Consider the following 16,250-nt stretch of genomic DNA (forward strand, 5'->3'; position numbering starts at 1 on the left):
CTAACCTCAAATGTTAAGAATAGAAAATGATATGTCTGTTCAACTTGAACTAAGAACAACAAGGCAGGAGAAGCTGATTAAAGTCCTAAAGACCAAAAATAAATTACTCTTATTAATAGGCAGCATGTTTAGGTATTTAGAGAATTCAAAGGATATATACGCATTTTTAATATAAATCAGCAAACATAGTATACTAGAAACAGATTAAATACATGAAACCAAATAACTTTCTACTCACAATAAATTAGTAGAAAACAATTTTGAAAATTTGCTACAAATAATGTATCTGACAAACATATAGATCTTGCAATAAATCAATCAAAAATTATCTAGGTCTTTGCCATGAAAGCTTCAGTTTCCAGGGTGAAATTAAAGAGGCTGTAAATAAACTGAGGAGTACATTAGAGTCATTAATTCATTAATCGCTCCGTACTGGCAAGATTTTAATGCTTCCCATACTGGTCAAGAATCAATGCAACCTGTCTTGATTAGGATTTCTATTGCTATGATGAAATACCATGATCAAAAATCAATTTGGGGAGGAAAGGGTTTATTAGGCTTACAATTCCATATCCATCAGAGAAGGAAGTCAAGACAGGAACTCAAACAGGCCAGGAACCTGGGGTCAGGAGATGATGCAGAGGCCATGGAGGGTGCTGCTTGGCTTCTTCATCATGGCTTGTTCAGTCTGCTTTCTTATGGAACCATGGACCACCAGCCAGCCTGGGTGGCACTACTCACAATGTGCTGAACCCTCCCCAATCAATCACTAATTAAGAGAACATCCTACAGGCTTGCCTAGAGCTCATTCTTATGGAGGCATTTCATTAAATTAAGTTACCTTCTCTCATATGGCTTTAGTTTCTGTCAAGTTGAAATAAAACTATCCAGAACACACCTTAGTCATGAATCCAGATTTTTTGCGAAAAATTAACATATTATTTATAATTATTAATGCCAAACAAAGAACCCAAGATCAGCCAACTATATCTTGAAAGAGTGCTATAAACTTTCCTGTCCTCAGAGCCACTCATACTTCTCATGTGATCCTTTTGCGTCATGTGTGCCCTCTCCTCTTGGGATCTATTGGAAAAATCTTCATAATGTACATTTTTGTTTTGTTTTCTTGGTCTCATTATATCTGAACAGTAATAAGATTTTCCCCTTAAGTACAATAAGAAAGAATGATTCACCACTACATATGATGATAATAATGATGATCACAAATACACTTCACAAAGGAAGTCAGTCCTGAAGAGCCAAGAGAATCTCAGTGTGTTAACTGTAAAACTAAGGATAGTAGAAAGTAAAAAGGGAATCATTTGGTGGGTGTGGTACCTAGAGACAGACACAAAGAAGATTCCTTGGGGTGCTGCAGACATCCTTGGTCTGGTTCTGGGTGTTGGTGACAATGCTATGTTTGTGTTCTTAAAGCCCACTGTGGTGCACTTAAGATTTGTGCACTCTTCTGTGTGCATTTATACTTCCATTTTCATGAGAAAGAGCACTAGGATTTGGCCACAGCTCTACTTGAGACAAAACACTCAAAAGCATGCAAGCATTAAAATAAATTATTAAGAACTTCCTATGATAGCTTTAAAAGTAATACTAAAACAAATACCAGGAACTGGTCAGTGGGAGAGATAGCATAAATCAATTAGAACACAGCAAAAGTGACTAAGCCAATCTAGTTTTATTCAGGGTGAGGATGAAATATAAGAACCTTTGTCAGGTATAATGGAGAATTAAAGGGAGACTGCAGTTTTTAATAGCAGACTGAAAAGGGAGCTGTTCCAACATGCATTTTTTAAATTGTTTGCAAATACTGTGTAGAGATTTTTTTACCAAGAGTTTCTTTAAAGTAGACATGAAAAAACAATATAATGGTGTGTAGAAACTAGGGCAAAATGGTTCCAAATAGCAGAACAAGGCTCCCAACCCACAGCTAGATCAGAGAAGTCCACAGTTAAATCCCCTCCCTCAACTTTTCTGTGTTCTGTCCAAAGATCTTAAAAAGAGTGAGTTTTCTTTGTCCTCATCATGAAAGAAGGACAAGCTATCGCAAGCAGAACAGAAAACACTGGAGCAGAAGCGCACAAGAGCCTGTGCAGTGATGGAGGAAACCCTCACACTCCAGATTATCATGATGGAGAAGCACAAACCAGGACAAGAGTGGGAAAGCACTTCACATTCATCAAAGGGACTTAGGGTAGACAGCAGCCTTCTTCCATGGACTGCTGTCTTTGGAACTGGATTAGCCAAGGAAAACACAGACAATGCCCAGAGAATGGCCAAATAGAAAAATGGGAAGACTAGAACCTTTGACCTGAGCACTCAAGAGGGTGAGTCTGAAGCTGCCTTAGCTCCATGCCTCTTGTATTATGAGCAGAGGGCTGCCTTGCTGCTCACAGCGTTGGAGAGGGCCTTTGGTCACCACAGACACGCACATCCAGTAATGTAAATAAATGAAATAAATTTAACTTAGGAGAAGAGAAATGGCCACAAAAAATTAAAACATCTACTAACAAGGAGATATACAAACTTAGACTACCACAGCAGAAGATAGTCATTCAAGTATATACTGTATATAGGGTGGTGTATATATAAATATACATAGTTAGTGAAAAACTATGAATGCTGAGCTATATAATCACAGTTAATTCCAAACCTGTTCCTAATAGTTTTTTAAAAGAAAATCAGACTATAAAAATAAATAGAAGAAAGTTTGGATAAATGGAATCATCTCTGCAAATTGGATAAAATTACAAACTTGGAAAACTACTCACTTGAAGAAATCTATTTGACCACATAAAATTCTATGTGTCTGTTATATACAGATATTTTTAATCCCAAAGCAAGCAATTTATTTATTAAGACAAACATCTGATATATATAACTACCAATTCCCTTCTAAAGAGCAGTGATTTTTATGAATTAAAAAGAGAATTGCCTTCCCCAATAAAAATGAGCAAGTTATTTTAGAGATAATTTTTAAAATGTGAAAAATAAATGACCAATAATTATATTTTAACCCTAAATTGCAAATTTAGCAGCATTATCTTTATATTGCTATTAAATTAGCAAGCATTTAATGTATCACTGAATTTTTTAGCATAGAATTAAATACAGATTTCTATATGAATGAATGTGAAAATTACTAAGATTTTCCATAATTGATTTGAAAATATATATGAAGTATATCAAAATTATTATTACCCTTGGTTTAGTAAATTCCCTTTGTAAAACATTCATAAAAAAGAAACAAATACACATATAATAAAAAAGCCCATGTATTTTGTATATTTGTTACACCATTCTACAACTTGGTAAAAACACATTAACAAACACCCTATGGGAAGATTAAATTTATAAGAGCCTACCATAAGTTTACTGATACATTTCCATTTTTAAAAATCATAGCTATAAAGAACAGTTTAGGAAATAAGAAAATATTCCAATATGCTATGAAATGGGAAAGACAGGACATTAAAATGTGGATACAATAGCAATTTTGAAAACTATGCCTATCACTCTCCATATCCTTATACAGAGGGATATACAAATTACACCAAAATCCCAATGGTCTTTATTCCTTAGTTTAGATATTATAGTTGACTTTTATATCCTTCATGTCATTTATCTGTATTTTCAAAGCATTCTACCTTAAATGATCACCTGCTGATGAAATGTTACTTAAAATGAAATACTTAATTGCATCTTTTCCTTGCACCTTTATTGGGATGAAGCAGCGGTGTTTGTTTTGGTTCACTGCTCTGTCAAAAGCAGTTCTTGCACACGGGTTCAGAAGAGCTGACATTTTACTTGGGAAATACACTGCAAGAATGTTAATCTGATAGACTGACATTTACTACTGTTGCTGCTGTTTCTTCTTCTTCTCCTTCTTCTCCTTTTTCTTCTTCCTCTTCCTCTCCCTCTCCCTCTCCCTCTCCCTCTCCTCCTTCTCCTTCTCCTTCTCCTTCTCCTTTTCCTTCTCCTTCTCCTTCTCCTTCTCCTTCTTCTTCTTCTACTACTACTACTACTACTTCTTTTAATCAGCATCTTCTTCTTCCTTCTCCCTCCTCCTCCTCCTCTTCTTTCCTCACTGTACATGATGCCAATCTCTACCCTGGAGCCCCAGCTCAGAACACAGCTGCCTCCCCTCTAATGTGCTCATGTCCAGGCTCCTGCCACTAGACCCTGAAGCCACCAGATTAAGACAGGTCTGCTTTGTCATCAGAAGTGGCCTGGCTCTTGGGTGTCATTACAACTCAGAAATTCTAAACTCTAAGAATAAGGGATAAATGTTAACACTGTGTGTTAGATAGGGAGCAAATGTACTTTGGAGCCCAGGAGAACTGGGATCTATGGCATGACAATTACTGTAGAAGCAGCAATTATGACTCTGTAAATTATCAGTAGCCACAAGGTTCTCCCAGGCACATCACATCACGGTGGGACTATTTGACTCCTGTCTACCTCCAGCTTCTACAAGGAGCCAGAGCTGACAAAGGAGATTAAATCAGCAGCATGAAACGGTAAAGGAGGATGGCGACCTCTCATCTCCCTGGGTATCATTGGAATGGGGAGGCTGAGCCAAACTTAAGTGGTGGAATTTGAAGTTAGTGGGCCCAGGGCAGTAGGAAGGGATGGCAGTGTCCTAACGTGGTTTCTTGGGGGAGAAGGGACACTGGAGTTGAATAGATAGGAGTAGGGACAGAATCACAAAGCTGTACTGCCTCATATTCAAGATGACTCTCCTCTCCCCTTCCCTATTCTCCCCCCCTCCTCTAGCCTTCCCTCCCCCTTTTCTTTCTTCTCCTTCCTGTTCCTCTCCCCCTCTCTTCCTCCCTCCACTCTCCTCCTTCTCTCTGTCCTTCCTCCCATCTTGTCCCTCTGCCTTCCAAGCACCAGGATGAACACAGAAAGTGTTAAGATTTTTCTAGTTTGTGGTCCTCAATTTTCATAAAGTAAAAAGAAAAATGTGTACATCAAACCACAGAGCTCCGAAGGACAGAGAAGTTACTTCCTGTTCAAATTGCTTGCCTATTACAACAATAATATGTGTCCTCTGTGCTTGTCTAATATATTCAGGTACCAGTAAGAGCCTTGACCAGACTTCTGAGACTAAAGAAAAGTTTAAATGCCACTGAGATAAACACTTTCTCTGCCTCTCTTGGTCCTCATTCAATTTTCTCCTCAAGTTCTCTAAAGCCACCCTAGGGTCTCCTCAATCCTAGTACATAAGTCTTAAAGCAAATCCCACAGGCCATGTGAATGCTCCTCCTACTTCAACACCCTTCTCTTCAAGAATTCGCTGCTCTTCACTGAGCCTATGAATCAAGTTGATGCCACCCAGGGAAATGACATTCAAAGCACATGTAGGCAGTAGGCACATTTCCCAGAGACCTGCTGCATATGGGATACTGTACTAATGGAAGGAAACAAGGCCCCCTCCACCAACATCATTAGGATGGAGAATAGCAGGCAAGTTCACTGATTGGGTAATAGAAGATGGCCCTCTGGGCGTCAACTGGTATCACAATCCAGGAAAGAACCATGCAAGGAAAGAGGCCACTGAAACTCAGGAGAGGTGAGACAGGGAAGACCCGATAGCCTTGGCATCAATAAGGAGTCATTGTTATAATGTACTCTTGCACAATCCGTGTTCAATGGTTTCTGTTACACTCTCTCCTGTTCTATGACAAGTAATCTCCATAAATTTTACTGTACCTGCCCTCTAATATATTTGTCCCTGCTCATGTCATAACCTAAGAACATTTGTGCAGACTAGCTGATACAACTCTCCTTTAGATATGTCTGCTTGTTTGGGCAAGGAGAATCAAAGTGAATAGAAATTTGTAGACTCTTAACAGTTCTGATGTGGGAAAAAGCATACTGCCAATCAGATAGACGATGGAGACCCTCCAAACAAATCAACCAACTCTACTGCAAAGGGAAGAGACTTTGTTGCAAACACAGCCCCGAGTGGCAGACACAGGCCAATCCCAGCAGCAGAAGATTAGCCGGCTGTGAACTACAAATGCATTCTTTTGATTTTGCCATCCCATGCTCCCTCCTCAAGAATGCTCTTCCTGGTTGAGGTAATTTAATCAGTGTTTGCCCAGCACCCTACAGGGAAAGGCAATCACCCACTCCTTCCTATTCAGAGGCTGAGTAACCCACAGTATCCTGGTGCCACTTCATCGAAAGTGACTGGGTGACTCACCCTCCCAAAGAGGTCTCTCCAAGACATTTATTTAGTTTAAGATAAATATCTCTATGTTCCCCTAATTTAGATGATTCCTATCAGTTTCAAACTTCAAAAAACTCTTGGCTTTTGTTAGCCTCTGTTTGCTGTAGGTGCTTTTCGATTTAAGTATGTGTGGCATGCATCGTCTTGGCAGGAAATCCCCAACCTCATCCAGGAAACAGCACCCAGCCATCTTTCCATTTGGTTCTCCTGGTGACCATGTGTAGTAAGGGGTCACAGAAAACTACCACCTTAGAGCTCCTTAGAGGGCTTGTCTTTAAGTTGTCACTGTTTGGCTCAGAACACACCAAAGCCACCCTCAAATTCTTGTACCCACTCTCAGTTATTTTGACCCTATATCAATATTCTTTACCATATTCCTAAAGGCACTTTGACTTCCCATTATTTTCCAGTGGGGCTTTGAAACCCTACTTTACCTTCATAGGCTGCAGCGTGCTCCGGACACCCACTCGTAATCTCTCTCCTCGCTTCATCCCGAACCCCATCCCATCTCTCTTATATGTACCCGGGGTCATAATAGCAAACATTTGCCATAGTAAATCCTATTCCTTGCCTCCCACACAGCTTCTCGTTCCCGATGATAAGCTGCTAGGCAGACAGATAACAACTGGGATATGCAGTTATTAAGGGCAGGTTTTAAAATGACAAAAGAATACATTTTAAAATAAATCCCACTTGAAAATCAGCTTCCCTTCCAACTCAATTACATCTAGACCTCCTGCTCAGAAGCTCCTTATAACGGAGAGATGCAAGCTCACCCTGGCTTCAGGATTTTTGAGGATGTTGCCTTAGCAACACAGAAGGCCCAGACACCTGAAATGGGGAGTGAAGGATACTTTGCTTCCCCTCATTCAAGGACCTGGATTGGCCAGCAGGGTACAGGCATGAGATTTATGGGACTGTCCAAGAGGAAGCAGGAGACCCACTGGCAATATTTCACACACTGGAGGAGCCCTGGACTTGGAGATGAGCTAAAAGAATAGGGTGAGACATACTGAAGGAACTAGCAGACAAGGCTACAGTTACTAATTCAGAAGAGCCCTCAAAGATGGCACACCCATGCACAGTGTTGGTGTGAATGATGGTTTCAGCTGACTGCCATATCTACAATCACAGCAGAGTGACTGAGTGAGCTCCCCTCTCCTTCTGTCCTCTTAACAGATGAAAATCTCAACAACAAAAAAACACCTCTTGCAGTCTTGGCCCAGACCATTCAGCTCTAGCCCTCAACCAAGTGTCACAGTTTGGAGCAATCCCTTACACATATCATAAGCCAGCTTCAACCTCCTTGACAATGCCAATCACACTTTAACTTTATTGGGTATCCCGGCATAGTCATTAACATTCTGGATGGCACCCCAAACAAACTGTTAGGTTCTAAGATATCATCAAACTATATGTACTGACAACCCTAGACTTGATATGACTAACTCATAACCCCATCTTCCATTTCAGGATGGCTGGAAGACCCTATTCTGCTCTTTATACTGGGACCACAGGGCATAGTAGCCTTTCCCCAGAGAGTGAGTTCTCCCATGTGTGCTGCCGCTGCCCATTTCCTATATTGCAGCCCTCCCGTACTCCACACATTCCTCCCTCTTTCCTGAACCTCTGGGAACAAAACCAAAGTCCTTCATCCAGGTAGCAGTACATCATTATCCTCTAAACATTGACGCCCTCTGCACCGTTCCCCGCTTGACTACAGGACCTGCTAAAGAGTTCATGCAGTGCCTGCTAAGGCTTCATTATTGACAAGGACATCCTTTATCTCTGAAGGACTATCACTGGTGGAGACCCGCCCCCCATATATGGCAAAGGTTATATGTGATTACAAGAGCCTGTACCATGGGTAGACCAATCAATGAATGCTTTTATTTTTTCCCAAGAGCACTACCATCTCCTGCCCCAACAGGCACATGGTCCTCCTGCACAGAACATTCCTAGGAAATCTTACAAGGCAGATGAGTAGACCAGACACTAGGTAGCAGCCTCTGCCCTTCCTTCATACCCATTATAAGCCCCATCCAGGTTCATCCAGATCGTATCTACCAGCTGTCTTTTAAATCATGACTCCAAGCCCTCTACTGTTATAACATCTTAGTCGTCCATCAGAAGAAAGACAGAGTACCAATGAAAATATCCCCCTGCCCTGCCAGGTCTGCATCAAATAAAAAATCCAAATCATACCTCGAGTCATCCTGCTCTCCTGGTTCTCATTTCCCTCTCCATTGGACTCTGGGTGCCTTTGTTTCACCCCTGAGTCTGGATAGACACACTGGCTCTCACTTCTGTCACCAGCTTCGGACATGATTCACGTGTGTCTCAGAAGCCAGTCTGACTTCTCAACTCTAAGTAAACCTGCTGCCCCTTTAGCATCCAGGCGGCCCCCTACTAGTCCATGGAACAGGAAATGGTTCCCAGGAATCCCTGCTGGACTCTTCCATTAGCACTCCCTGCCTGACACTTCCCTGTGCCTCCTTCCCAGAGTTTCACAGAAACATCAGCATTGATGGCAGCATCAAGCACAGAGTGGAGAGGGACTTCCTCAGTCAGTTAGCCCTTGCTGGGACAGGAAGCATCAGCTAGAGCTGTTGCTGCCTTCAGAGGCACTGAAGCAAGAAGACCAAGAGATGAGGAACACAGAGCTTACCTTGCGCATATCTTTGCCAAAGGTCTCACTATAGGTTGTGCCAAGGATTTCAAACTGGACATAGGGATTCGAGCTGTCTTCCCGAAACTCCATAACTCCTGTGAGGCCAGTGATGTGTCCCTGCGGGACAGGTGGAAAAGACAAATGGGGGTGGTAAGAGTTTGATGTGGTAGAGAATGGAGTGACCAAGAGGAGAGCAGATATGACAGAGCCATTAACAGCCCTAGGACATCAGAGAAGAATAAATGCTTCTCAGACTGTCTTAAGCTTATGGAAGAAATCCCACACGCTTTTACCTGCCATGACTGCAGTCAATGTGTTTACAGCTGTTGCTATGTGTCAATGCTGTGCTAGCCATGAAATTAAAATGTGATTGTGTTTGTCTATACACTCCTGAAGTTTGGTCTCTGGCTTTGAAACCTGTCCAAGAAGTTTCACTTCTCCTGACACAAGGGGAAGTAAAAAGTCAACAAGATTTGTGTCCGGCATATGCCTTAAGTATAGGCAGCAAATGTGAACATTGCTCTAGGCTGCCTGGCTTTGTTTCATGTGTCATCTTGGGCAGATCACTGCCCGTCTCCCATTTTCATCCTGAGGTTAACCAGATCTATATCACAAACCCCATCAGATGAAGGAAAAGGTATTTCCAGAGCACGGTATCTGACACAGAATGGCTGTGGTACACATGCTAGTCCCATGCTTCTCTGCAGTTCAGTGGGGTCTACAGGAACAGTAGACTGTGGGACAGAGCAAGTTGACAGACTCCCTTCTATCTTTCAGTTCGGGGTGAGTATTACCCAGCCTTCTTACCTATCACTTCAAGGAGCAGGGCGTGCACCTTACGCTGCACTAGTACAGGAGAGGCCTTGCTGTCTCTGGAGATGCAGTCAATTTAAACCAACACTGGAACACATTCATTGCAACCGAAATCATGCACAACTTATTGTGACTAAGGTTCCTGGCATTGTAAAGTTCCCTAAATGTTCCTTTGAAGTCTATGAAAGTTCATTATTCTAACAATTACCCTGTGGGTTGCCCCAATTCACTTTGAATCTCTCCTCTGACACAGTGCCACTCTCTCCTACATGAAACATATTATATGTATATAGTGCAAAGACACACATGGGCACAGATGGTTGCACACTCACACATACATACATATGCTGGGGTCCTAGATAAGCAATATATGGCCATACCAACCAAGATGAGCTTTTGCTGAAAAGTGTTAATGTGCATGAAGGAGTTATGGACAGGCATAGGGCAGGCAGCTATGAATTTACTTACTTGGGATTTTGGGCAAGTTATTTAACCTTCTGAAGCCAGATATCTTGAAAGTGTGGAAACATGTGAAATACATGTCCCTGAACCACAATTCACTGAGCTTTCAAATAGGCACAGGAAGAATGACAAAGAGAGGAGCCCACAAAGAGGACTCAGGCACTCTCTCTAACAAGCAGACATCTACACACATCCACACGCATGCTCACATACACACACACTACAAAGCAGCTTTATACCAGCTGAGTCAGGACACAGTAAGGGATTTACCTCTAGCCTTGGACAACCTCACAAAACCATACCCCCTCACACACACCTTTTTAATGGTGTCTAGCATGGATCTCCCTCCATTCCATGGCTTGGTAGACTTCCTTATGCAGTTAAGACTTGCCATGCTGTGCCATTTCCGGTCCTCCAACTTCCTGTGGAAGGCGTTGGCCAGCATCAGAACACTGTCATACAGGTAGAGATTGGAGATCTGCAAAGAGAAAGAGAGTGAATCTCTCTTTTCTGGTGTATTTCTAAAGTATAGGCTGAGGAGCAAAAGGTTGGGGTGGGATGGGAGTCAACAGTATCTTCTCCTCCAGTCCTGTGAGCCTTGTGGGCAGGAGCCTCTGGATCCATGGCATTTTCCTTCTTTCCTTCTTTCTTTGTTTCTTTGTTTCTTTCTTTTATTTTAGCAGCTCAACCCATGTGCTGAAGTTAGGCTAAGAGAATACCTAATCTGCCTCAGCAATAGGAGTAGGAGCATATCCACACAGCAACAAGGAGAAGAGAAGCAGTGGGAAGCAGAGGTTTGCAAGCAGGTGTTCAGATAACAGGACACAGAGCAGTAAGATAAAGACGAGTGTGCTAAAGGGATGACCGAACATGTGTAAAAGCATACAAGTATAAAGGATAAAATCCTCCATCGGGGGCTTAAATGCCACCAAAATATTCTGTTAGGGGCCAGATAGTAAAACCGAGGCCTTCGGGGGAAGTCTTATAGTCTCTTTTGCCTACTGTTCAGCAAGGCTGTTAAAACATGAAACTATCAAGAGGTAACTCATAAGCAAAGGGTGCAAGCTGTGTACCAATAAAACGTCGTTTACCCAAATATTCACTGTGTTAGGTTCAGCCCAAGGGCCATGGTTGGCTGACTTCTCCGTTCAATCCGATGGAGCTAACAACATGATCCGAAAGGATCAAGAGGAGGCCAAGATGCAGCCATGCAGAGCCTTACAGGATATGTTAAGGAGGAGCAGCAGGGAAGACTTGGAGCGATGGGCACCACTGATGGAGCTATGCACAGGGAGCTGGTGACTAAGCCTGGACATAGGAAAGACCACCCTAGCCGCCAATGGATCCAGAGTAAACAGAGGCCTGGATAATGGTACAGCGGGGAAGAGGAGGCAGAGATTCCTATGCCTGATGGGCAGTGCAAACCTGGATGAAGCTTGGATTTGCAGACTAGGTTGACCAACTTCGGTGAAACCGGCCCACAGAGAAAACACAGCTCCATCACAGAGCTTGTGCCAGTTATGAGTGTGTGGAGCTGAGGAAACCACCAGGGAATATGAAAAAGAAAAAAACAAAACAGATGAAGTCCCAAATAAATCTGTATTGTCAGCATCATCTTAGGCATGTCAAAGACGAATGCATCAGACCCATGGAAACTGGCAAAGCCTTCTCCATACAGGTCAGGCTTAGAGTTAACCAAGCCTTCCTCTGGTTCAAGTGCAAATGCGGCAGTGTGTGCAGATAAAAGCATTCACAAACTATTGACCAGTGTGTTCAAAACCAGCAACTGCAGGTTCCTCATCCTGGTGTCGGCAGCCTGAGAGCACCTTGCTTGCAGAACCCTCCTATTCTGACAGGCTAACCCGGCCCATCTGTGCTGTACGTAATAAATGCACTGGGATTCTGGATTGTTTTGGTAGTTGGTGCCACTCCATCAGAGCCTCTGACCCCAGCTTCCCTGTACACGTGTCTGTCCTTTCTTCATTCTCTCACCACACCAGTCAGGTCTCCAGACCCAAGCCATGTGGGTCACGGACATGGTAAATGAGAAACTGGAATCCTACTGTAAAGAGCAGCATTGACATGACGGAGCCAACTTGTTCACTCAATCCAAGGATGGGAGATGTCTGGCTCGCCCCCTTGCTTGCTCGGGATGAGCAAGAAGGCTGGGTACCACAGTCTAAGGAAACCTGAAGGGGCCCTCAGCATGGAGGGGAGAAGCCTTGCTGTCAAGGAATCCCCCTAATGATACTCCATCATCCAAGAGGGCATCACAGCACAAAGGAAACGAGAATAAGCGAAGAGGTGAGAAAGAGACAGCATTCACTCTTGGACAGGTTTGGGGCCCCTCACTGATATCTTGTATAGTCAGTCAGACAAACTGGGTCAAAGGGACCAATCTCTGCATACCTAAGCAGCAAGCAGCCAGCTAAAAATACTTCGGGAAACATCACTGGATATAGATGGAGAGAAATAGGAAACAATATTGACCTCACAGGGCTCCTGAGAACAAATACACTCCTTGTTCTACAGGAGGAATCCCTGCTATTTCTACTGCATCACCAACCCCTCCCTAACTGCCCCAGTATCCCATGCATTTTTCTCTGTCATTAATCCTAATATGAATGTCACAGAAGCAGATTCTAGACAAGCGAATGAGCAGGAACTGTCCCTCCAAGTAAAGCTGAAGTCAGAAGTAAACCAAAGAAAAGAGACACAGAACACCCAAAATGTCTGCTATATTAGGCCCACACACAATCTCAAACTAGCTCTCCCTTCATACTATAACACATCCAGGCAGAGCTGATCATTTCCTCTATGCTGGCCAATAAGGAAGGGTTTGGTTCTGTCTGCCACTGAGCTGTGTCCTTGCCGTGATCACCATGGACTTCATAACATAGGGGTGGAAATTGGATGGATATAACAGAAATGACCAGAATGTGTCCACATGACTAATTACTGCTAACAAAACAATGGTCCTAGCCCAAAGGGAAGCTACATGCCAAGGTCATGGCTGCAACTCTTCAGATGCCTGAAGCAGACAAATGCTGACCTGATATCAAAAAATAGCATTCTTGTCACTGGGAACTTGCCTCTGCCCCACACAGAAGGTGATGGCAAGACTATGCATCCAGAATTTCAAGCTTAGAGGAGCATTTTCTCAATGAACAAGACTAACTTCATAATCCTGCTTAGCAAAATAGCCCCCGGAGCACCTATCTCTGCAGAAGTGTATTGATGTTTTGTTTCCCCTCTAGAATACAAACTCCTAATGGAGATGTTCTTTTTTCCCCTTTTTTAAATTTAAATTAGAAACAAACATGTTTTACGTGTCAATCCCAGTTCCCTCTCCCTCCCCTCCTCCCCTGCTCCCCATCAACCCCTTATCCCATCCCTTTTCTGTTCCCCATGGAGGGTGAGGCCTTAATGGAGATGCTGTTACAAAGGAATATAAGTCACCTATGAGTTGATACAGAATTTGGGGTTTTTTGCTTTGTTTTGTTTTGTTTCTGTTTCTCTTCTAAACAGGATTTAGCTAGAAGATGAGAGTCCTTAATCGTGTGAAGATTTCTTAAGACATTTGTGGAACTCCAAGCTGCCTACTCATAGCTGGTGCTATTCAGTCAGTCAGGACCCTTTGACCCACGCCCACACCTGTGGATTCCCTCCCACATCAGAACAGAGTCTACAGATGCTTCAGCTTGGGCCCGGACTGACACTCAGTAGCCTCTCTTTCTCCTCTAGCACTTCTAATCACAATGAATCAAGGCACTCAGCAAATGTGTGAATGCTGAGAGGCCTGAGATGAGGAGGAAAATGTGTCACATGAATCAGAAAGGCAAAAAAATTTTTAAAGAGCCTTTAGTCCTCCCACGACTATGCCTGCTTGGGAGAGTGAATGGATTGTAGTTCAAAGAAGCAGGTTTGAGAAATGCTCTTTTCCAGGTATCGATAGACCTTAGAACCACCCCCATATCACCCTGGATGCACCCCCCTTCCATAACATTCTACATGTCAGCTCATAGATGTGTTTACCTCACTAAATTCTGAGTTCTTTGAGTGCTTGTCTCTGGAAAGCGTCACAAAAAAGATACAAGTTTGGTGATTAATCAGGGTTTGATTGATGAATGTCCTGTGGATACACTTACACATAGATAAAAAGATGATTGATAGATAGATAGACAGACAGACAGATAGGAGTGGGTGGAAAAATAGATGGATGAGTGGGTGGATAAATGCTAGGTGGATGGATGATGAATAAATAATAAATGGATGACTAGATGGATGGAGTGATGGACAATTGAAATGGATAGGTGGATGGCACATGATTGGGATGGATGGATGGATGGATGGATGGATGGATGGATGGATGGATGGATGGATGGATGGGCAGATGATACAGGAGGGATGTTGGGAGTGCCTAGCAGATGAATGGATGGGTCTTTTTTAAATTAAGAATTTAGATACCAATGCTTCATCTATATCCTTCAAATACAAAGCATCAGTAGAAAAAAGATGTGCTACTTCCAACTTCTGGAAGAAACTGCCTTCATTTAGAATCTAGTAAAAATGACCTATTGACCATACCCTCACTGCTATTTCTACCTACTTAACTTACGTACCTTCTAATAAACGGAGGTCTCAGTACTCTCTGCCTACCCTTAGACAAAAACTAACATTTCAACATTGGTCTATGTATAAACCATCTATTTTCCAACCTTGGTATACACCTTTCTCTGATATACTTTATCAGAATCTAATAGTGGTTTCATTTGGGGGATACAGAGAGCTGGAAGGCTCTGCCATCACAGAGAAGCAGTTTTGTGCAAAAAGATCCAGACCAGATGGTAGATTATGTTCACAGTGTTCTCCAGATCATGATAACTGAAGAGGTGGCTTTCCTCAAGGCAGGTATCAGTGCTGGTCATGCTTGGGAGAGGTCAGAAGTAAAGACACTCCTAGCTACATGGACACTCTCTCATAGGAAATGAAGGACTGGCTCAGGCTAGAGCTACAGTCCACAAAACAGAGAAGAGGGGCATAGCTTGAAGGAATCCATGTCTCCCTCCCTCCTTTCAAAAGCAAGGCCAAGAGAAAGCATGCAAGGCATATACCGTACTAGACAAACCCTCATATCTGTGCTTAAATGGGTTAGGAGAAATGACTGGTCTAGAAACACTGCAGCATAAAGTGACAGGGACAAATAAAGCATTCCAGATGAGGGAAAAGCTAAGACTCAGAGAAGTCACAGGGCCAGACAGAGACACGGCTGCCTAACAAAAAACCTAGAGCCAAGTCAGAGTAGCCATAGGGAGTGCGGTTGGCAACAGAGAAAAAACAGACTCAGGCAAAGTCCCAAGCTCTTTTGTGGAACCTGGTGCTATGTTCTAAATGGGCAGGAAGCTTCTGGAGATGAGCTGTGTTCATTCGCCCACTCGATGAGTCTACACAATGCTCCTCTTCCACTTGGTATTACAGCCCTCGGGCTACTAGGTGGGCAGTTTGAAGGGTTCCTCTGGCTGACAGAGTCATCAGCAGGTTTCCATGCATGATAACCTGGGCCGGATTTGCTTGCCGCCTGACCCTCTCTGCTCGTGTCTACAGCACTGCATGAATGAATGTAGCTGGCACTCAATAAATGTTCACAGAATTACATCTTTACTCGCACTCACTTGCTGAGTGCTACAAAACACATCATTTAACACTCATAGATCTGTCTTGATGACAATAAAGTACAATGTATCTGGACCCCCAGAGAGGTGCAATGTTACATCCATGGTTACTCCCCTGTGAAATGCAGATGGTAACAGCCCTGTGTGCATAGGCTCCTTCTAAGATCTTTATACGTATTTTCGTTCTTAGAGGCAGCAGGGACAAAAGAATGGAAGAGCAAGTGAATGTCCTAGACAGGTTCCTGATTTCAACTCAAATTATCTGATGTCATACCCAGGGTGTGTGTAATAGCTGGAGCCCAGCAGGGATATTTTACACAGATTATGGGGATGAGAAACACGGAAAATTAGCTTGTGTTTGCTAGCATCTTCTTCCTCA

General features: G+C 42.9%; 1 protein-coding gene across 5 annotated transcripts in view; it reads right to left on the reverse strand.

Annotated features, from left to right (window-relative positions):
* Grid1 (glutamate ionotropic receptor delta type subunit 1) overlaps nucleotides 1–16,250 on the reverse strand; it is a 703,193-nt gene that overhangs the window by 205,318 nt on the left and 481,625 nt on the right. For all 5 annotated transcript variants that reach the window (XM_040747685.1, XM_040747682.1, XM_040747684.1 and 2 more), the window contains 2 exons: nucleotides 10,516–10,677; nucleotides 8,922–9,041 (listed from right to left, as the gene is read on the reverse strand). In XM_040747685.1, the coding sequence (XP_040603619.1) occupies nucleotides 8,922–9,041; nucleotides 10,516–10,677 (282 nt within the window). The remainder of the gene's footprint in view (nucleotides 1–8,921; nucleotides 9,042–10,515; nucleotides 10,678–16,250) is intronic.

Source organism: Mesocricetus auratus, unplaced genomic scaffold, assembly GCF_017639785.1.
Source record: "Mesocricetus auratus isolate SY011 unplaced genomic scaffold, BCM_Maur_2.0 Super-Scaffold_100006, whole genome shotgun sequence".
Lineage (NCBI taxonomy): Eukaryota > Metazoa > Chordata > Mammalia > Rodentia > Cricetidae > Mesocricetus > Mesocricetus auratus.